At 38.1% G+C, this 25,373-nt stretch overlaps 1 protein-coding gene across 1 annotated transcript in view; it reads right to left on the reverse strand.

Annotated features, from left to right (window-relative positions):
- Window positions 1-25,373, reverse strand: part of LOC122788658 (deleted in malignant brain tumors 1 protein-like) — a 1,289,564-nt gene that overhangs the window by 967,524 nt on the left and 296,667 nt on the right. Inside the window, exon 8 of the mRNA XM_044055554.1 lies at window positions 22,506-22,817. Within this exon, the coding sequence (XP_043911489.1) occupies window positions 22,506-22,817 (312 nt within the window). The remainder of the gene's footprint in view (window positions 1-22,505; window positions 22,818-25,373) is intronic.

The following is a 25,373-nucleotide window of genomic DNA, read 5'->3' on the forward strand; positions in this document are numbered from 1 at the left end:
AAAAGGGTGTCCAATTATTACTGTGCAATATTAATATCCAATGGTAATGTGACTATTCAGTCTAAGGCTTATTGGAAGAGCTTAGACAGTAAACTCTATAAATATATAATGTACTCTAAATCATAATTTATCTCTACACAAACCAGCCACAGGTAGAAGGTTTTAAAAATATTTAATAATAAATAATTAAAACACAAGACAAAACTACTATGCTACAGAGATATCTAAGAGTTCACAGATCACACAGAAACTTAAAATAATACAGTAGGACAAGTCTGATTTCAAAGAAAAATACCTAATTAATTTTTACTAGCTTTAACTATTCCTACAAGAACTCACAGTGCTAAAACTTACATGTGAGCACAAGGCAGAGTGCTGATAAGTTAGATGTCCAGATCAAAATACTCTCTAGTCACTCTCTGAGACATAGTTTATAAAACATCACTAACAAACATGTCTCTGGGTCCTCCCCAGAATACATCATGTTGAAACTTAGGTTTTCCCAGTATTCATATTGCATCATCTTGACACCTGCTCTGAGTTCCCAGGCTAATAGAAACTGCATTATTTAGCAAGCTAACACCTGCACAGGCGAATACAACACTAAAAGGTATTTCACATATACACTCTAGCAATTAGTCCTTAGTTAACACAATAGACAGAATGTCTTCAGCCAGCCTGACTGGAACCAACTTTAAAGATCAAAGAATGTCATAAAATCATTTCAGTTTCAAAAGACACATTTTAAAGGCTTGACTTAGTTTTTCTTTACAGCAAGGGTGCAATGTTGTAGCAATTTTGAAGTTCACATTTTAAAGTGATTTTCTTTAATTTAAAATCACACGCCTGTATTTTACATTTATTTATACAAATGTTAGAATTATGTATTAAGTTCTATTTGACTAGGCTGGCAGCCTTCGCCTGTCTTTGTCCAATCTTCACATGAGTATGTCAAATATGTCCCATTTCTTCCATTTTCTGCTTACTGGGAATCAATCCAATCTTATATGCAGTTCAACAAGATGCCAAGATTCACAAAGTTTTGGTAAAAGATTCACAAAGTCAGTTCTTGGCCAAATCAGATAATCTGTATTTAATGTTCTCCCTTGGTGAACAATTCTCACATGCCAATGTTCTGTATGACAGAATTGTTTCTTAATATCAAGGGATAGAATATTAACCCTATTAAATTCCAGTAATTATTCCTTACAAGGCAGCATCCTTTATTAATCATTTACTGGTTAAGAAGTTCACTTTTTTAAGACTGTATTATTCTGATGACTTGGATTACTTCTGTACTTTGCAAATTATGACATCAGCAGAAGAACAAATACATCTGCCTTATAAGTGGTATAGCTTAAAGTTATAATTTGCTGGTAGGGCCAACTTTCTCAATCTAAAGATTTTTCTAGTTGGGTATTTCTCTATAAAGAAAGTTCTCTGGTCCTTATATTGCATATATTCTTTATAAAATTAAATGGATTTGATTCTCTGGAACACGTTGAAGTATCCATCTAAGAAATGGGGTACAACATTTGGGTGATCCTGTTTAGAGAGTAGTATTGTAACAAAATTGTTGATCAATGTCTGCCTTTGAATGTATACGCAAAGGATTTTTGTACAATATATTCATCTCCATTTTGCAAATTTGTTTGTCAACTTCATGTGAATGCCATGAAAAAGTTTATTCTAAACTTATTAATTTCTATTCACTGTGAATTTTGTATTTAATGACCATTGCATGGTAGAAATCCAATTCAGTCCTTTTTCCCTGCTGATTTTACCTCCATAAATAAAACTAGGCTAGGTTGGTTATTTGTATACCTAACTACATGTTTGAGATTTGATATTATCTTTATTTCCTATGCTCCTATATATGTCTCTAGGTTGATAACTACTGTTATGTTTTCTAAATTGTTTTCTGATGTAAGATGTTGTATCTACTCACCTGTTACTGTTGATTACCTTCAGAGAATAAATAAACAAACCATCTATTTAAGAAAATAAAGCAAATGTAGCCACTTTCTGCAACTATGAAACATTTCATTTAATCAGTCATTAGGTAACCACTGGAATTCAATCATATTAAATAAAAAAAATCATGACAGTAAACCTCTATACTGTCTGATACTTCAGTCAAATGGCACATAGCTAAGTCAATGTGAAAAGAACCATTTACTTGGGAGGCACCACACCCCCTAACTTTTATATCCCAGCTCCATGGTTTCACTAATAAGACCAAAGTAAAATGACCTTTACAATAATTTTATCAACTAACACTGGACAATAGCAGCAATAAAAAAGAATATTAAAATCCAGCATACTCATGGCCAGAAAAATTAACATTTTGATAACCCTAAAATACTTGGAAAGTGGGTACCAGACTAAATATTTGTACAGTATTGACAGACTCACTTATTGTTAATAACTGTTGTGCGGCTCAGAACATACTTCACAGAAAATCAATATTGGCCCATGAGATCTCCCTTTTCTCTGAGATAGTCCAGTCCAAGAGTTGGCATATATAGGTATCAGGGGCATGAGGGATGCATGGGATTGGTACTTACTTCCCTGCACAAAATGTTTTTGTAGGTGATATATTCATATTGCATTTTCTAAACATTTGAGTGAGTTCAAGGTACAGTTGCTGTTTTGTGAGGTAAGCACATAACCAATGGAATTTAGGAAGGAAGAAAAAGCTATTAACTTTCTCATTGGATGGTCTAAGACTACAGATAAATTATAATTCCATATAATGACATCATCAGCATGGCCATCTGTCTGCAACTATCCCAGTTACTGCTATTTTCAGAACTAAACTCGTACTTGACTTAAAAAATGCAATACTCAGTTTCAGCTCTCCACCATAGTTCAGATCTCGTTCAATACTTTTTAAACTACACAATTGTACTTTCTTTTCTGTTTCAAAAATGACTTCTTGTCAAGCATTGGAACGCTTTTGTAACTTCTAGACCTTGGGTCAGTCATGGTTTTGAGTTTGTTGACAATGAGTTGTTTAGTATGTGCATTGCTGTTGTCCCTGTCAGAAAAAATACAGCAAATATAATGTCCTTCTTTTTTGTAATCTCTGCTTCTGTATTACTGGTTGTTGGACCTTATCTTGCCTTATATTATGGACTACTTTCTGGAGTATGTCATCCCTTCTCATTGAGTTGCTAACTTGAAGCAAATTATTTATAGAACTATCAGTTCCTAAATGAAAGGTGGAAACACTTAGGTCACATTAGAGAAGACATCTAAAAACATGCTGTGAGCTCACTTTTGCTGACTGTAGCTCTAAAATATGTCTTCTGTATAGTGTGTGTGTCTCTGAGTAACAGTTGTGCTGATATATGAGCAGACACACCAGTCTTGTACACAGGACTTTAGCTTAGTTTTGATATGGTTTAATATAGCAATAACCCACGCCTGGGTGTGGGTAATGCTAAATTTACCCACGGTTGGCGTGGTTTGGTCCCGAGGGCCCGAGGAACCAAACAAAGCCAACCGTGGGTAAATTTAGCATTACCCACACTCAGAAGTGGGTTATTGCTATTATACCATGACATTATTTAAGAAAAGAAACTGTTACTTTTCTTAAATAATGGCATAGTATAATGCCTGTTTACTGCCCTTCCGCAGATGTCTGGCATCCGGCAGTTCTGATGTACTGCGCCTGCGCAGTACATCAGAGTTGGGCAAGCAACGGAGAAAGCAAGATCTCCGTTGCTTTTAGTGTCTCGCTATGTTAAATGGGTTTAACATAGCGAGACAGTTTTAAAATAAGCAACGGACATCTCCGTTGCTTATTTTAAAACTGTCTCGCTATGTTAAACTCATTTAACATAGCGAGACACTAAAAAAGGCAACGGCGATCTTGCTTTCTCTGTTTTAACACTGCTCGCTATCTTAAATGGGTTTAACATGCGAGACAGCTTTAAAATAAGCAACGGAGATCTCCGTTGCTTATTTTAAAGCTGTCTCGCTGTGTTAAACCCATTTAACATAGCGAGACAGTGTTTAAAAAAAACAAGTTATACTAATGGAAAAAAGTAACTCGATTTACAACGGGCACGCTGGCCAATCAGCGTGCACGTTTTGGGGGGATCATGGTATAATATAGCAATAACCCACAAAGACAACCGTGGGTAAATCTAGCATTTGCAATAATATCCCCTGCACGTAAGGAGTTGCACGGCAAAAGGAGTAGTCAAATAAATAAAATAAGCCAGCAACTGGTGGATGGTTCGTAGAGGTAGTTTAATAATAAGCTACCAAAAATGCATATAAGCTCAAAAACATACCGGTTTCGGCCCAAATACAATATGGCCTTCTAAATCATCTAAACACTGAAGAAGGCCATATTGTATTTGGGCCGAAACCGGTATGTTTTTGAGCTTATATGCATTTTTGGTAGCTTATTATTAAACTACCTCTACGAACCATCCACCAGTTGCTGGCTTATTTTATTTATATAAATCTAGCATTACCCACACCCAGAAGTGGGTTATTGCTATTATACCATGGTGTTAGTTTGTTTTGTATTATGTTTGTATTGTTGTTATTTATGTTTTTGTTTGCTTTTTTTTGTATTCTTCCACTTTTTGTGAGATAAAATAGTCCACACTTTCAGTTTGTGTTTATTGTTTATTTCTGTTTTAATTTAAATACATGTTATTTTTTAGTTTTTCAGGAAATGTTAGGAAAGGGCTAGGTGGTGCTTGGTATAATATAGTTTAAGCAGTGTAGAAGTTTATAACGTGTAGTTATGTTTTAGTAGTTATAGGTATGTTGAAATGTGGTGTAGTTTTAATTTGTATTAATTTTTTAAAAATATGTACTTTTACTATTTGGTCACTAAATGGTGATGTTGTATGCGCTTTTATTAGATGTATGCTGATGTGGACATTCGGTATGGTGTGTGTTTTTGACTTTGAAAGGGATGTGTGGTGTGTTTTTAGTATGTACATTTTTGGAGTTGTCTGTGTGTAGGTATTGTAGGGAATATAGGTAAGTGAATGGTTTTATGAGAATGCTTGGTTTTATTGTGTTATAAGTGGTGGTTATGTAGTGTGTGTGTGTGTGTGATGTATTTGCGACTGCATGACTTTTTATTTTTTTAGTGTTCGAGGTGAGGGAATGAGGAGTGTAGTATGGAAATTGGTTAGTTTTCTGTGTTTTCTTTAAATTGTTGTGTGTTTTGGGTATTAGATTTACTTTACTTTACTGTTTATTTGCTGTCGCCGCATGATATTTAGCGACCGGACTTTTTGCGTTGTTTCTTGTAGGATTTACTATGTGCACGCTGGTTGGATTAGCCAATCAGCATGCACGTTTGTCGGGTTTGCGATGTTCGCATGGTATAATTGTAGTGTTCTCTCAGTGGGAGAAAAGCTTTATCCTCCATCTTTGCTTTCCAAAAAATAAATGAAGAAATCTTACATTCAGGGTAACTGTAACATTTCTTCTTATCATAGAGAAATTGTTTCAGTATTTTAAATATGTTAATTTGTAGCTCATGTATTTGGATATCATTGCTGTTTGTCCATCTGCAAAGTATTGTTTGAATCTGCTGCCTCCTTCACATACCCTTTTCATTTTTTTTATCAAGAAATTATGTTGGCAATCTACCAAGAGGTATTTACTCAGAGCTGCAAATGCAATAGCACATCCTGCTGCAAATCTCCTAATCATTTCCGTAAAAGAAAACTACATACTACTGTTATAAGAAACATTGTGTACAATCCCTCTCTATGAATGGGGGCATATGCACAGAATTATCAGACTAAACACTTATTGCATTTGTATTGGCACCCCATCCAAAGTTCTAGAAAAATGCATTCACAAATTACTCCTGTCATCTAATTAAAACAAGTTACTCACACTGATGCAGCCTGATTTATTGCTTGCTTTCCTAAACACAGTAAATCAACACAAAAATAAGGGTCTGTTGGTAACCTCTTTATTCTTAGACCTGTTAAAAGTCTTCAGTTCAGTCTCCTGTCAGCTGGTCCTAACTAGGCTAGCTAATATAGAGTTAAGCAAAAATAAAATGTAGTGGCTTAATAACTATCTTAATGACAGACCACAATCCATTTAGTAGCACAGATGCCTGCATATCCTATCAAACAATAACAATATCTCTTCCACTAATATCATTTCTGGGTCTATTATTGTTCAACATATTTATTAGTGTTATGTATAGGATAGTTAAAATGCCTCAAAAGTCCAATATGCAGATGATTTAACTCTTTTGTGCTTAGCCAGCAACTTAAAAGAACTTCAGACCTTCACATCACTGCCATTGTCTAACATTGAATAATAGATAATAAAATCCCAAATACTCTCGAATGCCAAGAAGTTAAAAGTACTACTTTTCTGCCTATAATCTGCCAAAAAAAATCACAGACTTAAAAATCAAGTACCTAAAGCATTATTATACAAGTCACCCACTAAACGCCTGAGAGCTTACATAGGTGTTTACCTTCATTGTGATCATTATAGAAATTATGCCATATCCAAACAGATAAGAAACTAGGGATGATATATAAAAGCAAGAAAAAAAATCACAGTTGGCTCAAGAGCATCAAGAAGGATCACCTTGACAAATAAACAACAACAACAACTTTGCACGCATTCACCTAAAGTGCTTCCACAGGTATTATAACAGAACAGAAGCTGAGTCACTCGTTATATAGGTATGGCCTGCCCAGACCTTTCACACCTCTGGTCAGTTTTTGCCACAAGGTTCAATCGGGTTAAGTAGCTATATTGTATAAAGTTATCACAAGTACTGAATCTATAAGTAATGGATATTTCAAAATAATGTTTATTTTCTAAGAACAGCAAGAAAGTAGTATTCCAGTGTGGAAAGGACCTATGAACAACAAGTAAAACTGTAGAACATATAATCGTTCAAATGGACCAGCCACAACAGCAGATTTAATTATCCATTCTGTGTATGTCTTGCTAAAGCATTCCTTAACTCTATCTTTCTTATAGCTAAAATATGCTCTCTAATCCTTTCCTTGAGCATCCTATTTGTTCTATATAGGAAAAACAAATAGGATGCTCAAGGAAAGGATTAGAGGGCATATTTTAGCTATAAGAAAGATAGATTTAAGGAATGCTTTAGCAAGACATACACGAGATGAAGGGGCTTCACATACATATAAGTTTAGGGTGTTAGAGTGTCTAAATATTAGTAAATGTCTTGGTGACATTAAAAATATCTCTGAACAATGAGAAACAGAATGGATATTTAAATTTCAGGCTGACAGACATCCAGGGTGAAATGGTAAAGTACCTTTAAAACCATTCCACAAAGCTCATCATTTATTTAAATGAAGTTAATACTTGTCAGTCATGTGACGTGTTCTACCATTGATGTATGGGTATATAAAGAGTTTTAATCATTGCTGTTTTTATTGGTCTGAAGAAGTGCTCAGTTGGGCATGAAAGTGCTCACCGCATGAATTAAAGCACTGAATTTCTACATCTGCTGTTGTGGCTGGTCTGTTTGAATGAATATAGGTTCATAGGTTCATACTAGGCTATCTGCCCGAGGGCATTTACAAGCCTAGCCCATCGTTTTGTGGCTTACGCCACCCCTTTAGTATGGGGAACTATACCCATTATTTTGCTGTGCCTCTGTCGAGCAGTGACACTGAGGTAATCCCTGGGGTATATCTGCGATCTCCCATCCATTGGTCAAGATTTCTCTTGAACAAGGCCAGCAAGGTGCTCTGCCTCACATGTACCGGGATTTTGTTCCACAGCATAGGGAGTCTTTGGGTGATGAATCTATCCCTCCAGCACGTCCTATTAATAGCCGTGTCAAGGTTTAAGTCTCGCGCCCTTGTGGCTCTGATGCATCTAGATTTTTTGAGGTGAAGCATATTCATCAAATCTGGGTTTGACATGGCCTTGTATGTTAGGCAAAGGTCACCTCTGAGCAAGCGTGGCGACTGAATAGAGCTGGAGTTCTTTCAGTCGGGCAGCATAGGACAGATTTTTGAGACCCTTTATCCTTTTGGTGAAGAACTTTTGTGGCCTCTCCAGCTGCTGCAAGTGTCGGGTCAGATACATTCCGAATGGGGCATTGTACTCAATCATTGGTCTGATGAGTGATGAGTAAAGGGAGACTATGACCTCCCTTGATCTAGATGAGAATCCCTTCATGATAAGGTGGGCAATGTAGAAGGTCTTCCTAACTACTTTAGCTACATGGGTGTCGAATGACAGACTACTATCAACCTGGGTCCCCAGGTCCCTGATAACTTCTTCTGTGCTCAGTGGATTGCCACCTATTTGGTAGCTAGGGGTAACCTTGTTTTTCCCGAAGGGTATGACTATGCATTTTTGGCATTTAACTTTAGGCCGTGGCTCTGGCACCAGTTATCCATTTCTGTGAGACCCTTCTGAAGGATATCTGTGTCAGATGTGTTTTCTACTATGGCGCCCAGTTTGCAGTCATCTGCAAACTTTGTCAGCCATAACCCTCCTGTGTTTGCTTGTACTTCGGAAAAGTAGATGCCAAATAAGAGTGGGCCCAGGACTGAGCCCTGTGGGACACCACTTGTGACAGGCTTTGAGTCTGACATGGCGCCAGCAACTCTGACCCTGTGGGTTCTGTCACTCAGCCAGTTTGCAACCCATCTTGTGATGTATGGGTTGACATTTAAGCTGATGAGTTTTTCAATGATACCCGAGTGGGGTATTGTATCGAAGGCCTTAGCCAGATCGAGGTAGGCTGTATGGACTGCCTTTCCCTCATCAATGGCTTTGGTGACTGTTTCGAAAAAGTCAACCAAGTTTAAAAGGCATGATCTGCCTTTGACAAAGCCAAACTGGGTTGGATCCAAAGTCTGCAAATTCCCTATGTCTTTATTTATGAGGTCCATTATGATCCTCTCCATGGCTTTGCAGATAAGGCTGGTCAAGCTAATGGGCCGGTAATTTCCAGGGTCGGTGGAGGCACCGCCTTTGTGAAGTGGTGCCACAGTTGCAGTGCGCCACTCCCTGGGTACGTATCCAGAGGTAAGACTTTGATTAAACAGCTGTCCTAGCTGTGGGTTTAATTCCTCATTGAGTTCATGGAGCACACAGCCGGGGACACCATCAGGTCCCATGGATGCTGTGTTTTTGCTTTGGAGAGAGCAGTTCTCACTTGGGCTGGAGATGTTTGGGGGCTGCAATAGTTTGGTATAGATATCTCTCCTTTTGGGGAGGGGAGAAGTTTGCACTGAACCTGTCAGCCAGTATGTTGGCAATGTCTGTAGGATCAGTAATCTTCACATCATTTTGAACTAGCTCTGAGCATATCTGGGAGTTTCCTCCCAGGTTTCTAACATAGCTAAAGAAGGCCTTATGATTGTCTTTTGAGTCTTTAGCTATTTTTCTCTCGAAATTTGCTTTGGATGATTTTATGAGAGCTCTTAGTTTTTACTTATAGTGATCAAGGGTGTCTTACCTTTTAAGGATTTTGCTCTATCTTGTAGTAGCTTCCTCCTTTTGTTGTAGAGTTTGTTTATGGCTGGGGTCCACCAGACTGGACGCTTGCCTTTGGTACAAAGAGTCTTTGTTTTGCTTGGGATTGCCTTATCCATGCAGTCCTGCAGGTGCTGGTAGAAGGCATTTGTAAGTGATTCAGCGGCTTGAGTACTGTTTTCCATGCTCGGGGCCTTAAAGGAGACCACACTAGTCTTTAGAAGTGTGAAGTCGGCTTTTGAGAAGTTCTTTACTGTGGTCTTTTATTTCAGGTGGGGTGGGATGAGGACCTCCAGCGAGATTAGTTTGTGGTCTGATCTCACCAGTGAGGGGTACACCTCCGGTGTTGAACATTGTGCTCCCATGTTCGTGATGATGAGATCAAGTATGTTATCTCCTCTTGTGGGGATGGTGACTAGTTGTTCCATGGCATTTGAGTTTATGAATTCCAGGAACTTTTGGGCTAGGGTGTTTGGGCTTGAGTAGTGTTCCCAGTCTATATTAGGGTAATTGAAGTCACCTAGTATGATGGTGTTTGGTGATACATTTATCCCTCTAGTGTTTTCAGGAAGGCCATGTGAGGTTCCTGAGTTTGTGAGGGTGGCCTGTAACATGCTACAATTTGCAGATCAGTCTTGCCTATGGTTAATTGCACCTGGATGGTCTCCGATGCATCGTGCATTGCCACCAGTCTTGAGGTGTGGGTGTCCTTGATGAATATGGATACCCCTCCTTTCTTGGTATTGTCCGGATTTTGGGGCGGAACGCATGATATGAGGTAAAACCTGATAGCGCTGGGGTGCTCTCAGGAGCCTTGAACCAGGTTTCTGTCACAGCACAGACATCAATGTTCTCCATACTGAGAAGGGCCTCGAGTGCATGCATTTTGAGATTTAGACTTCTGGCATTGAGCAGCATTACCCTTAGTTTTTTTCCTTTTTTGTGTTCTAGGGTGGTAGGTTTAGAATTTGAGCCTTGCCTAAAAAGGCACTATGGGGTGGCAAGAGCCTTTGCCAATATCCGGAATCCCAGGGGTGACAGGTGCAAGCCGTCCCTTGCGAAGCAGCGTGGCTTGTCCAGCATGTCATCCCAGGCAGACAGACACTGGATCCCCTTTGAATGACACCAGTGTTTAAGCCAATTGTTAAAGCTGATCATCTTATCTCTGTATTGTGGCATCATTCTTGGTGAAGGTAGGATACTGCTCAAGGTCAGGGTCATACCTGCCTGGGCTACATAATCAGAGAGCTCCTCAATGTCTCTTTTCATGTAGTCCAAGGAGGTACGTCTCAGGTCATTTACACCAGCGTGGACAATGACTGAGTCATATTTGTACCTGCTGTTGAGAGACCTAAGTGCTTGCGTTATGTGGCGGATTCTAGCGCCCGACATGCAGCTTACTGTGACCTTCTCCTTACTCAGTCTGGTGAGCGGGACGTCAGTGTGTCTGACTATGGAGTCACCAATGACTAGTGTGTCTGGCATTGTGTTTGGCCTTAAGGGCTGTGACTGTTTGACACTCTGACTGTGAGGTCTATGTGTTGCAGGTGTTGTGTTCTGAGGTGGTGGTTGTTTGGGTGTCTGCTTTGGTGGCCTCTGCTGTTTTGGTAGATTTTTGATCAGAGCCTCCGAGTATGTCTTTGTGTGTTTATGTGTATGATTTGAGGTTGTAATGGTACTATGTGAGACTGGGTCTATAGTGTGTGTGGTAACCTTCTCCTCCTGACTGGTCTTGCCAGTCCTATGTTGAGAGCTCAGCCTCCAGTTTGGCCGTATAGTTGCATCTCTCGCATGTATTTGTGTTTTGTGGGAGGAGGAGAGGGTTGTCTGTGTACATGAGGCAATTTTAACATTGCCTCAATATTCCCAGGTTCACCAGCTGAGCAGGAGAGGACACTAGCAATTGATCCCTCGACATGCTAGAAGGAATAGAAAAAAAACTTTAAAAAAGATTCCGGGGGACGTGGGTGACCGAGAAATGGGGGGTTGCCTTTTTGGGGTACTATCTATGACAAGAGTGCCATATCAAGGTAATAAGTACTGTAGGAGCAAGTGCTACGTTTAACAGATAGAGAATAGTCTACTTGGAGTCAAGTAGAGATGATCTTTTTAATTATAGGATACGCTGATTAGATCAGTAGTATAGTTCAAGGAAGGTAGTTTTAAGGGAAAATTTGAAGAGTGGACTTTAGGTAGCCCGAATAGTTTAAACCTGCTTAGCCGGAGCTGCCCGAGTGTGCAACAGTGGCAACTCCGCTCTAAATCGCGCTAATGCGCGCTAAAGCGTGCTTTATAGCAGGGGGCTGGAAAAGACAGGAAATGACCCAAAATGGCCAATAAACTACAAGTTACTGCCTTAAACCACTCCTCTGAGGACAAATGAAGGAGTTATGGAAATGACCCCTAGTGGCCAATAAAACTACAGTTTCAAGTCAGTAACCACCTCTACGGGGGCAGGGAAGCTGCTCAATGTTAGTCACTGCCACTGATGAACACAGAGACCCTCCTTCAGCCCAAGCAAAAATGGCCTCACAGAAACTTTCAAACAGTTCAGGAACAGCAAGCCTGTAACTGAACTTTTTTAACTCTCAGAAAAGTGGGAAAAAAGCAAGATTTTTTTTGTTTTTGTTTTTTACAGAGATAGCAGAGGTTCACAAGTAATATCAAGTTATAACAGTGTAGTAAATGACCCCACATAAGAGTGCTAGGTCAAGGACAGAAAATATGCAAGTTTTAAGAAAAAAATGATTTAAAATTAAGTGCAAACAGGAAATTCAGCAAACAGCTTTTGGTTGTGCTCTAAATACAGCTACTAATACAGAAATCAAGTTTAACAAGCCAGAAAATGCTCAAGCTAGGCAGCTATGCAGAAAAACTTAGCAAATAAACAGAGAAAAAATACTTAAAATCTCAAAAGTGGCTCCCTTCTTCTCTCAGCGTTTTATCCTCTTGGAGGGTGCTTCACCAACAGCCAACAAGCCTGAAAAGACGCTCAAACCACGAGGCAACTAGGTTTTAAGAGAGGAAGATGAAGGAGTTATGGAAATGACCCCCTAGTGGCCAATAAAACTACAGTTTCAAGTCAGTAACCACCTCTACGGGGGCATGGAAGCTGCTCAATGTTAGTCACTGCCACTGATGAACACAGAGACCCTCCTTCAGCCCAAGCAAAAATGGCCTCACAGAAACTTTCAAACAGTTCAGGAACAGCAAGCCTGTAACTGAACTTTTTTAACTCTCAGAAAAGTGGGAAAAAAGCAAGATTTTTTTTTTTTTTTTGTTTTTTACAGAGATAGCAGAGGTTCACAAGTAATATCAAGTTATAACAGTGCAGTAAATGACCCCACACAAGAGTGCTAGGTCAAGGACAGAAAATGTGCAAGTTTTAAGAAAAAAATGATTTAAAATTAAGTGCAAACAGGAAATTCAGCAAACAGCTTTTGGTTGTGCTCTAAATACAGCTACTAATACAGAAATCAAGTTTAACAAGCCAGAAAATTCTCAAACTAGGCAGCTATGCAGAAAAACTTAGCAAATAAACAGAGAAAAAATACTTAAAATCTCAAAAGTGGCTCCCTTCTTCTCTCAGCGTTTTTTCCTCTTGGAGGGTGCTTCACCAACAGCCAACAAGCCTGAAAAGATGCTCAAACCACGAGGCAACTAGGTTTTAAGAGAGGAAGATGAAGGAGTTATGGAAATGACCCCTAGTGGCCAATAAAACTACAGTTTAAAGTCAGTAACCACCTCTACGGGGGCAGGGAAGCTGCTCAATGTTAGTCACTGCCACTGATGAACACAGAGACCCTCCTTCAGCCCAAGCAAAAATGGCCTCACAGAAACTTTCAAACAGTTCAGGAACAGCAAGCCTGTAACTGAACTTTTTTAACTCTCAGAAAAGTGGGAAAAAAGCAAGATTTTTTTTGTTTTTGTTTTTTACAGAGATAGCAGAGGTTCACAAGTAATATCAAGTTATAACAGTGCAGTAAATGAACGCACACAAGAGTGCTAGGTCAAGGACAGAGAATATGCAAGTTTTAAGAAAAAAACGATTTAAAATTAAGTGCAAACAGGAAACTCAGCAAACAGCTTTTGGTTGTGCTCTAAATACAGCTACTAATACAGAAATCAAGTTTAACAAGCCAGAAAATGCTCAAGCTAGGCAGCTATGCAGAAAAACTTAGCAAATAAACAGAGAAAAAATACTTAAAATCTCAAAAGTGGCTCCCTTCTTCTCTCAGCGTTTTTTCCTCTTGGAGGGTGCTTCACCAACAGCCAACAAGCCTGAAAAGATGCTCAAACCACGAGGCAACTAGGTTTTAAGAGAGGAAGATGAAGGAGTTATGGAAATGACCCTAGTGGCCAATAAAACTACAGTTTCAAGTCAGTAACCACCTCTACGGAGGCAGGGAAGCTGCTCAATGTTAGTCACTGCCACTGATGAACACAGAGACCCTCCTTCAGCCCAAGCAAAAATGGCCTCACAGAAACTTTCAAACAGTTCAGGAACAGCAAGCCTGTAACTGAACTTTTAACTCTCAGAAAAGTGGGAAAAAAGCAAGATTTTTTTTTGTTTTTTTTTTACAGAGATAGCAGAGGTTCACAAGTAATATCAAGTTATAACAGTGCAGTAAATGACCCCACACAAGAGTGCTAGGTCAAGGACAGAAAATATGCAAGTTTTAAGAAAAAACGATTTAAAATTAAGTGCAAACAGGAAATTCAGCAAACAGCTTTTGGTTGTGCTCTAAATACAGCTACTAATACAGAAATCAAGTTTAACAAGCCAGAAAATGCTCATGCTAGGCAGCTATGCAGAAAAACTTAGCAAATAAACAGAGAAAAAATACTTAAAATCTCAAAAGTGGCTCCCTTCTTCTCTCAGCGTTTTTTCCTCTTGGAAGGTGCTTCACCAACAGCCAACAAGCCTGAAAAGACGCTCAAACCACGAGGCAACTAGGTTTTAAGAGAGGAAGATGAAGGAGTTATGGAAATGACCCCTAGTGGCCAAGAAAACTACAGTTTAAAGTCAGTAACCACCTCTACGGGGGGCAGGGAAGCTGCTCAATGTTAGTCACTGCCACTGATGAACACAGAGACCCTCCTTCAGCCCAAGCAAAAATGGCCTCACAGAAACTTTCAAACAGTTCAGGAACAGCAAGCCTGTAACTGAACTTTTTTAACTCTCAGAAAAGTGGGAAAAAAGCAAGATTTTTTTTTTGCTTTTGTTTTTTTACAGAGAAAGCAGAGGTTCACAAGTAATATCAAGTTATAAAAGTGCAGTAAATGACCCCACACAAGAGTGCTAGGTCAAGGACAGAAAATATGCAAGTTTTAAGAAAAAACGATTTAAAATTAAGTGCAAACAGGAAATTCAGCAAACAGCTTTTGGTTGTGCTCTAAATACAGCTACTAATACAGAAATCAAGTTTAACAAGCCAGAAAATGCTCAAGCTAGGCAGCTATGCAGAAAAACTTAGCAAATAAACAGAGAAAAAATACTTAAAATCTCAAAAGTGGCTCCCTTCTTCTCTCAGCGTTTTTTCCTCTTAGAGGGTGCTTCACCAACAGCCAACAAGCCTGAAAAGACGCTCAAACCACGAGGCAACTAGGTTTTAAGAGAGGAAGATGAAGGAGTTATGGAAATGACCCCTAGTGGCCAAGAAAACTACAGTTTAAAGTCAGTAACCACCTCTACGGGGGGCAGGGAAGCTGCTCAATGTTAGTCACTGCCACTGATGAACACAGAGACCCTCCTTCAGCCCAAGCAAAAATGGCCTCACAGAAACTTTCAAACAGTTCAGGCACAGCCAGCCTGTAACTGAACTTTTTTAACTCTCAGAAAAGTGGGAAAAAAGCAAGATTTTTTTGTTTTTGTTTTTTACAGAGATAGCAGAGGTTCACAAGTAATATCAAGTTATAACAGTGCAGTAAATGACCGCACACAAGAGTGCTAGGTCAAGGACAGAAAATATGCAAGTTTTAAGAAAAAACGATTTAAAATTAAGTGCAAACAGGAAATTCAGCAAACAGCTTTTGGTTGTGCTCTAAATACAGCTACTAATACAGAAATCAAGTTTAACAAGCCAGAAAATGCTCAAGCTAGGCAGCTATGCAGAAAAACTTAGCAAATAAACAGAGAAAAAATACTTAAAATCTCAAAAGTGGCTCCCTTCTTCTCTCAGCGTTTTTCCTCTTGGAGGGTGCTTCACCAACAGCCAACAAGCCTGAAAAGATGCTCAAACCACGAGGCAACTAGGTTTTAAGAGAGGAAGATGAAGGAGTTATGGAAATGACCCCTAGTGGCCAATAAAACTACAGTTTCAAGTCAGTAACCACCTCTACGGGGGCAGGGAAGCTGCTCAATGTTAGTCACTGCCACTGATGAACACAGAGACCCTCCTTCAGCCCAAGCAAAAATGGCCTCACAGAAACTTTCAAACAGTTCAGGAACAGCAAGCCTGTAACTGAACTTTTTCAACTCTCAGAAAAGTGGGAAAAAGCAAGATTTTTTTTTGTTTTGTTTTTACAGAGATAGCAGAGGTTCACAAGTAATATCAAGTTATAACAGTGCAGTAAATGACCCCACACAAGAGTGCTAGGTCAAGGACAGAAAATATGCAAGTTTTAAGAAAAAACGATTTAAAATTAAGTGCAAACAGGAAATTCAGCAAACAGCTTTTGGTTGTGCTCTAAATACAGCTACTAATACAGAAATCAAGTTTAACAAGCCAGAAAATGCTCAAGCTAGGCAGCTATGCAGAAAAACTTAGCAAATAAACAGAGAAAAATACTTAAAATATCAAAAGTGGCTCCCTTCTTCTCTCAGCGTTTTTTCCTCTTGGAGGGTGCTTCACCAACAGCCAACAAGCCTGAAAAGACGCTCAAACCACGAGGCAACTAGGTTTTAAGAGAGGAAGATGAAGGAGTTATGGAAATGGCCCCTAGTGGCCAATAAAACTACAGTTTCAAGTCAGTAACCACCTCTACGGGGGGCAGGGAAGCTGCTCAATGTTAGTCACTGCCACTGATTAACACAGAGACCCTCCTTCAGCCCAAGCAAAAATGGCCTCACAGAAACTTTCAAACAGTTCAGGAACAGCAAGCCTGCAACTGAACTTTTTTAACTCTCAGAAAAGTGGGAAAAAAGCAAGATTTTTTTTTTGTTTTTGTTTTTTACAGAGATAGCAGAGGTTCACAAGTAATATCAAGTTATAACCGTGCAGTAAATGACCCCACACAAGAGTGCTAGGTCAAGGACAGAAAATATGCAAGTTTTAAGAAAAAAACGATTTAAAATTAAGTGCAAACAGGAAATTCAGCAAACAGCTTTTGGTTGTGCTCTAAATACAGCTACTAATACAGAAATCAAGTTTAACAAGCCAGAAAATGCTCATGCTAGGCAGCTATGCAGAAAAACTTAGCAAATAAACAGAGAAAAAATACTTAACATCTCAAAAGTGGCTCCCTTCTTCTCTCAGCGTTTTTTCCTCTTGGAAGGTGCTTCACCAACAGCCAACAAGCCTGAAAAGACGCTCAAACCACGAGGCAACTAGGTTTTAAGAGAGGAAGATGAAGGAGTTATGGAAATGACCCCTAGTGGCCAATAAAACTACAGTTTCAAGTCAGTAACCACCTCTACGGGGGGCAGAGAAGCTGCTCAATGTTAGTCACTGCCACTGATGAACACAGAGACCCTCCTTCAGCCCAAGCAAATATGGCCTCACAGAAACTTTCAAACAGTTCAGGAACAGCAAGCCTGTAACTGAACTTTTTTAACTCTCAGAAAAGTGGGAAAAAAGCAAGGTTTTTTTTTGTTTTTGTTTTTTACAGAGATATTAGAGGTTCACAAGTAATATCAAGTTATAACAGTGCAGTAAATGACCCCACACAAGAGTGCTAGGTCAAGGACAGAAAATATGCACGTTTTAAGAAAAAAATGATTTAAAATTAAGTGCAAACAGGAAATTCAGCAAACAGCTTTTGGTTGTGCTCTAAATACAGCTACTAATACAGAAATCAAGTTTAACAAGCCAGAAAATGCTCAAGCTAGGCAGCTATGCAGAAAAACTTAGCAAATAAACAGAGAAAAAATACTTAAAATCTCAAAAGTGGCTCCCTTCTTCTCTCAGCGTTTTTTCCTCTTGGAGGGTGCTTCACCAACAGCCAACAAGCCTGAAAAGACGCTCAAACCACGAGGCAACTAGGTTTTAAGAGAGGAAGATGAAGGAGTTATGGAAATGACCCCTAGTGGCCAATAAAACTACAGTTTCAAGTCAGTAACCACCTCTACGGGGGCAGAGAAGCTGCTCAATGTTAATCACTGCCACTGATGAACACAGAGACCCTCCTTCAGCCCAAGCAAAAATGGCCTCACAGAAACTTTCAAACAGTTCAGGAACAGCAAGCCTGTAACTGAACTTTTTCAACTCTCAGAAAAGTGGGAAAAAAGCAAGATTTTTTTTTTGTTTTTACAGAGATAGCAGAGGTTCACAAGTAATATCAAGTTATAACAGTGCAGTAAATGACCCCACACAAGAGTGCTAGGTCAAGGACAGAAAATATGCAAGTTTTAAGAAAAAAACGATTTAAAATTAAGTGCAAACAGGAAATTCAGCAAACAGCTTTTGGTTGTGCTCTAAATACAGCTACTAATACAGAAATCAAGTTTAACAAGCCAGAAAATGCTCAAGCTAGGCAGCTATGCAGAAAAACTTAGCAAATAAACAGAGAAAAAATACTTAAAATCTCAAAAGTGGCTCCTTCTTCTCTCAGCGTTTTTCCTCTTGGAGGGTGCTTCACCAACAGCCAACAAGCCTGAAAAGACGCTCAAACCACGAGGCAACTAGGTTTTAAGAGAGGAAGATGAAGGAGTTATGGAAATGACCCCTAGTGGCCAATAAAACTACAGTTTCAAGTCAGTAACCACCTCTACGGGGGCAGGGAAGCTGCTCAATGTTAGTCACTGCCACTGATGAACACAGAGACCCTCCTTCAGCCCAAGCAAAAATGGCCTCACAGAAACTTTCAAACAGTTCAGGAACAGCAAGCCTGTAACTGAACTTTTTTAACTCTCAGAAAAGTGGGAAAAAAGCAAGATTTTTTTGTTTTGTTTTTGTTTTTTACAGAGATAGCAGAGGTTCACAAGTAATATCAAGTTATAACAGTGCAGTAAATGACCCCACACAAGAGTGCTAGGTCAAGGACAGAAAATATGCAAGTTTTAAGAAAAAAAGATTTAAAATTAAGTGCAAACAGGAAATTCAGCAAACAGCTTTTGGTTGTGCTCTAAATACAGCTACTAATACAGAAATCAAGTTTAACAAGCCAGAAAATGCTCAAGCTAGGCAGCTATGCAGAAAAACTTAGCAAATAAACAGAGAAAAATACTTAAAATCTCAAAAGTGGCTCCCTTCTTCTCTCAGCGTTTTTTCCTCTTGGAGGGTGCTTCACCAACAGCCAACAAGCCTGAAAAGACGCTCAAACCACGAGGCAACTAGGTTTTAAGAGAGGAAGATGAAGGAGTTATGGAAATGACCCTAGTGGCCAATAAAACTACAGTTTCAAGTCAGTAACCACCTCTACGGGGCAGGGAAGCTGCTCAATGTTAGTCACTGCCACTGATGAACACAGAGACCCTCCTTCAGCCCAAGCAAAATGGCCTCACAGAAACTTTCAAACAGTTCAGGAACAGCAAGCCTGTAACTGAACTTTTTAACTCTCAGAAAAGTGGGAAAAAGCAAGATTTTTTTTGTTTTTACAGAGATAGCAGAGGTTCACAAGTAATATCAAGTTATAACAGTGCAGTAAATGACCCCACACAAGAGTGCTAGGTCAAGGACAGAAAATATGCAAGTTTTAAGAAAAAAACGATTTAAAATTAAGTGCAAACAGGAAATTCAGCAAACAGCTTTTGGTTGTGCTCTAAATACAGCTACTAATACAGAAATCAAGTTTAACAAGCCAGAAAATGCTCAAGCTAGGCAGCTATGCAGAAAAACTTAGCAAATAAACAGAGAAAAAATACTTAAAATCTCAAAAGTGGCTCCCTTCTTCTCTCAGCATTTTTTCCTCTTAGAGGGTGCTTTACCAGCAGCCAACAAGCCTGAAAAGACGCTCAAACGACGAGGCAACTAGGTTTTAAGAGAGGAAGATGAAGGAGTTATGGAAATGACCCCTAGTGGCCAATAAAACTACAGTTTCAAGTCAGTAACCACCTCTACGGGGGGCAGGGAATGTTCTACAATGTTTATTTTCTAATTGGACTTAACGTCTTTGCTGATTATATAATATTCACATAATTTAAAAGAGGTTCCATATCTGATCTTTAAATATTAATCCACTTATTGTGTGGTGTGGGTAGATCATGAGAATATAAGATATTGTGACCTATTGTGACCTATTGACATTAACAGAATACAAGAACACGTGTAAGTTGCAGCTAAGGTACTGGTTTAATGCCTGAGGAATCACTCTGTGTGACAGTCTGTACCATTTTTATTGCTTTTTAAAGTAAATTGATCCTTCTTGTTTTGTCATGAGCCAACTGTGATTGTTTGGTTAGCACTGTTAGTGTTGTGATTCAGACTTAGGCTGGAGGTGCTTTGTTTTTGAAAAAAAAAAAGATGTTATATATGTTATATAGAACTTAAAATTACTTAACACACAAAGCAATGATATAATATGTGAGATGAGCCATTCAAATTAAGATCAGGATGCAGCACAACTAACCTGATGTTTGCAGTGAGATGGATTCTTGAGAAGAAGCTAGAAATGAGGAAAGAGTCCAACTGGACATTCCTACAATTTGATAAAGCATATGACAAAGTCCCAAGAAAGTTGATTTAGGCAATCCTGCTGTGGTTCAAATTCCCATAAACATTGGTAGAATTAGTGCAAACTCTGTTCAAGGGCCACTGGTTCAACTGGAAACAGTGACTGGTCTCACAGAGGGTTCCCAGTGGGAATGCATGTGCATCAGGGTTCAGTTCTGAGTGCACTGCTGTTCATACTGGAGATGGACTGCATTAGCAAACAGGTTGGAGGGGACAGATCAACAATAGAAGGGAGGGTAGTGAAACAGGTTAACAGCTTCAAGTATCTAGGAGTGTTGGTTGAGGAGAAGGGAAGTCTGAACGAAGAGGTCAAAGCTAGAATCACAGGGGCTGCTTCCAACTAGTACAGTGTGTCAGGTGTAGTGTATAACAGAAGGATGCCAAAGAAGCTGAAGAATAAGGTGTACCAACAAGGGTGTGACCCATACTAATATATAGTGCAGAAACTTAGGCAGTAAAGGCAGAGCAGTTGAGGCAGCTAAAGGTGATGGAGATGAATTGGCTGATATGGGTGGTAGGATGCACACACTGGAACAGACAAAGAAATGAGGGCACAAAAGCAGAAGGCAAAGTAGCTCCAATTGGAGAAAATGTTAAAGAGAACAGATTACCATAGTTTGGACACATATGGAGGAAAATAGGAAGACAATCTGGAGAAGAAGATTTGGAATACACAGGAAGAAGGCAAGAGAAAACAAAGGTATCCAGGAAAGAGTAGGATGGACTGTGTGAGAAAAGGCCTGCAACAGTCAGTCCATGAGTGCCAAATAAGGTAGGAGAGTGACAATGAACAGCGAGAGAGATGGTGGCAGTTGACAAGACATGCCTACTCCCAGATAGAAAATGGGGAAAAGGAAGTTGATAATGATAAAAGCAACAACGGCAATGAATAAAACTCTTTCCAATAGCTTATTTGCCTGTGGGATGTTGATTTAAATAAAAATCAATACAAAGTCCAGAAGAAACATATAAAAAGTTGCAAACAATACATCACTGCATAACATTACAAAAATGTAAACATGTTAGAATTTCAAAACACTCTAATATACTCTCAGATCAAAATAATACAGAATATGCTGTATAATCCTCATAAATTGTCTTCAGTCACAAATCTGACCAAAAGATATCCTCCAGCAATATCACTAAGATCTTTAAATCAAAGCTGAGGACTTGTGATCAAATCAAAGAATCACAGCAACAACTCCTTTTACTCTGTTGCAGATGCAAAGGTATGGAACATCTTGCCATTATATATTCATACATAACCTGACACACATAGTTATGTTAAGATATTAAAGAATCATCTGTAACTACCTACTTTTTAAATTCTAAAAAAAAATTAAATTCTCCTATTTTTTTAAATAAACTGTAATGCTAATTGTTACCATAGAAACTTAGTAATATTGTTGCTAACACTAAAATCTGCAAATTAACTTTCCCCTCAAAACCCAACTGTAGTATTAATAACAACACATTAAACCAACTGTTTTTGTATTTTCAGTACAAATACTCTCATGTCTGTTACACTTTCTCTTATTTCATTACAGTTATAGTAAATGAACACCTAGCATTTTATTTTACATCCCCCCATCATTACCTGCATTATACTAGCATTCATATTCTAATCTACTTCATACACTTGTTTGTGCATAGCTTTAAGACTATACCCAAATGCTGGACCACGTCTGTCTATAAGTTTCCCAAAACTGAATATGTAAATGCATGTTTAAGTAAAAATGTTCCTTGTATCATTTCTGTTATTTCTTTATCTGTTATTTCTATATCTTACATGTAAATATGCTCTATTTGGATATGTGTTTTATCACCTCTGTATCAGATTAATTTTCTGAGGATTTTTCTCTTCAGTCCTCTACTAAAAAGGAACTGTTTGAGCTCACTTTGGCTATCCCAGGTGACAGATGGAATTAATCAAATGAACACTCTTACTCAAAAAAAAAAAAAAAAAAAGGCTTCCTTTTCACCAAATAATAAATGTTTGCTATTTAAGGAGCATATCATACTGAGTTCACTGTTTGCACCTTAATTGCTTAGACTTTATACAATGTAATTGTAGTTAGAAGTGAATATTTGAATTGGTTCACATTTTTTTTTGTGCACACTATCACCCATGATCTGAAAGGGGAAAAAAATAGAAAAAGCAATACGATATGTATCTCTGCTTACTTAAACATATCACACCAGCATCTTCACGGGGAATACAATTGTGGATGTCCCATCCTTGATGCAGACAACTCCACAAATAATTTTCATTTCCATTGCACCTCACATCATCAAGATGTATAGGTCTGGTTCCCTCTCCAAAATAAGCATTTGATAGGGCAGATACTGCATAACCACATCCTAGCTGCCTGCAGACAACATCTGCATCTTTCAAATCCCATGAATCATTGCAAACAGTTCCCCATGTTCCACTGTAATTGACCTCGACTCTGCCTGAACATTGATTTGAGCCATTAATTAGTCGAAGACTTAGACCTGGAAGAGATGAGTAAATGCAATCATTTTATAAGACTGTCCTGTAAATACAGAAATAAAATTTAGGGGGTCTTGAAGGTTTACATGTCAGTTATAGTTAACGTTAATGTCCTAGTATATACAGAGACAATATTAAGAATGCTTTACATATATGTGTGTATGTATGTATATATGTGTGTGGGAGGTCACAAAATAATTAAAACTCAAAAAATCAAGATATCTTAAAAAAAGAAAACACAATAGGCACAAAATACAGAAAAAACTCATACTGCTGCATCATGAAATATCGAATAATGCTATCCAACTAAAAATATCCTGCATCATTCACCCTAACTATAAAATCAAGATCAAGTATTGTGCTGGTAGTGTGACCATTAGGGAAAGGATTTTCAGTTATGTAATGTCTAGGGTCAGGAGTAGGGGAGGGGTTAGCACACATAAGTAAGATGGTGCCGGAAGTTTTGTATGTTTAATGAATTTTAGATATGTATATGGGAGGAACTGATGTAGGCTCTTGTGTAAACAGTGTTTTATTATGTTTGTTTCTGCACTTAAATTTAAATAAAAATATTAAAAATGTTGAATGATTTACTTACTATTTTGCTAGTAAATTTGGACTTATTGAAGATTATTGTGCCTGTGTGAGTGGCACAGCTTGAAAAACTACTGTTACATGTATTATTGATTGGGCTCATGAGATAAATAAAATTAGGTAAAGTGAAAATATAACACATTATGGAAAGGAATTACCCTGTGCTAGTAATAATCACTCAACCCCTATTAAACATGATTCTGTAGATGTAATGTTTGGAATTCAAGATACATGTGTACATCAATTTAAGAATTTGGGGCATGTAGGATAAATTAAAATGGGGAGAATTTTACAACAAATAACTTGGATGAAAAATGAATTGACTAATGTATATGTTAAGAAAAATAGGATAGCACTGTGTAGTCGCAAAACATTCATTATTTAGAAAATTAAGTCATTGTTGTTCCAACACAGATGTTGGGAAAAAAGAGACAAATGGTGGGCTAAAAAGAAGAAATTTGAATTGATCATAGAAAGATTAAAGAACATTTCTGAGATAGGAAACACCAGAAAGACTGGAGTTGATGACTTGGTTGTAAGTTTTAAAGAACAAAGACAACTAGATGAGAAATGTGTGGAAAGGGTACAGTTAATTAAATTGTGGGATTAATAAGAGTAATGATGATGAAGATTATTCTTTTGTGACAGTTGAAAGACTGGGCATTACCTAAAGCTGGTAGATACTTCAGATCAGGTTAGAAATTCTATAGTAGTGAATGGCGATTCAAGCATTTAAGGCAATGATACATTTGCAGATAGGATAATGAATCCTGAATAATGTTATCCCTGCTGGGAGCAAAAATACAGCATGTGAGTAGGACCATATGATGCCTATATGTAGGAAAGTGTAGAGCTGTTTTTATTCACATTGGATCAAATGATCACATCTTTAGTAACTCACTGAATGTAGGGAATGTAACAGCCTTATTAGATATAGCTTGCATAGGTTTGAGTCATATTTTTCAGGTCAGGTCAGGATGAATGAAAAGATATTTTATAAATACCTTCACAGAGTCAGGTCACCATGAATGAAAATATATTTTTAATAAATATCTATGCAAAAAGGCCCATTTTAAAACTTGGGAATGTGCATAACATCCAATCTTACTTTTGGGAAAACATGTATTAGAAACAATGGTCTCCACTTGTCAAGAAAAAGGAGGAGATGTTTTCCATCAGATATTTTGCACTGTTTGACTAACACAAGACAGGATTGTTGCCAGGTCTCAAATTTAACAAGTCACAATTTGATTTATATATGCTGGTTGTTAATGTATGGAGGATTACTAATGATTTTTTTAACTGGATAAATTTACTGAGTTCATATAGAACAGTGTTTGTGAAACACAGCTAAAGAAGAATGATTGAAAATATGTTCTGTCAGGATATAAATGTTTTTACTGTGACAGATATTTAAACAAAATAATCAGGTGAATATTATGATAGGCATTAAAGATAATGTTGAGACCTAAGAATGTTACATCTTTGATGATAACGCCTTAGTGTAAGCTCTGTAACCTAGACAATAAGGACATCTTGGGAACAGATTAAAATTGCTAGTGTATAAACCACCAAAATCAAGTCCTGATGACCTAAAGGAATTCAAATATCTCTTGCCTGAAACACAGAAAGGAAAAATTAGCCTACTTAGGAACTTGAATTTACCACAGATAGACTTAAATAATATAGATTATACAGCATTATTATGAAAATTATTTTCAATGTATGTATATTAACAGCAATTGTCACATATTGCAAATAAACCTACAGTGGAACAGAGCATACTTGATTTTATTTTCTGCCAAGTTTTATCACATTTGATGGGTTAGTAATCCTGGGTTATAAAGATTAAACTCTTGCTATATTATACTGCCAAACTGAAATTTAAAGCAACCACATATGATTAATAACAGACTTTATAGAAACAAAAGCCAAACAGTCACTATGCAAAACTAAAGATGCAA

This window comes from Protopterus annectens, chromosome 14.part0 (assembly GCF_019279795.1).
Source record: "Protopterus annectens isolate FY-2018-M chromosome 14.part0, PAN1.0, whole genome shotgun sequence".
Classification (NCBI taxonomy): domain Eukaryota; kingdom Metazoa; phylum Chordata; order Ceratodontiformes; family Protopteridae; genus Protopterus; species Protopterus annectens.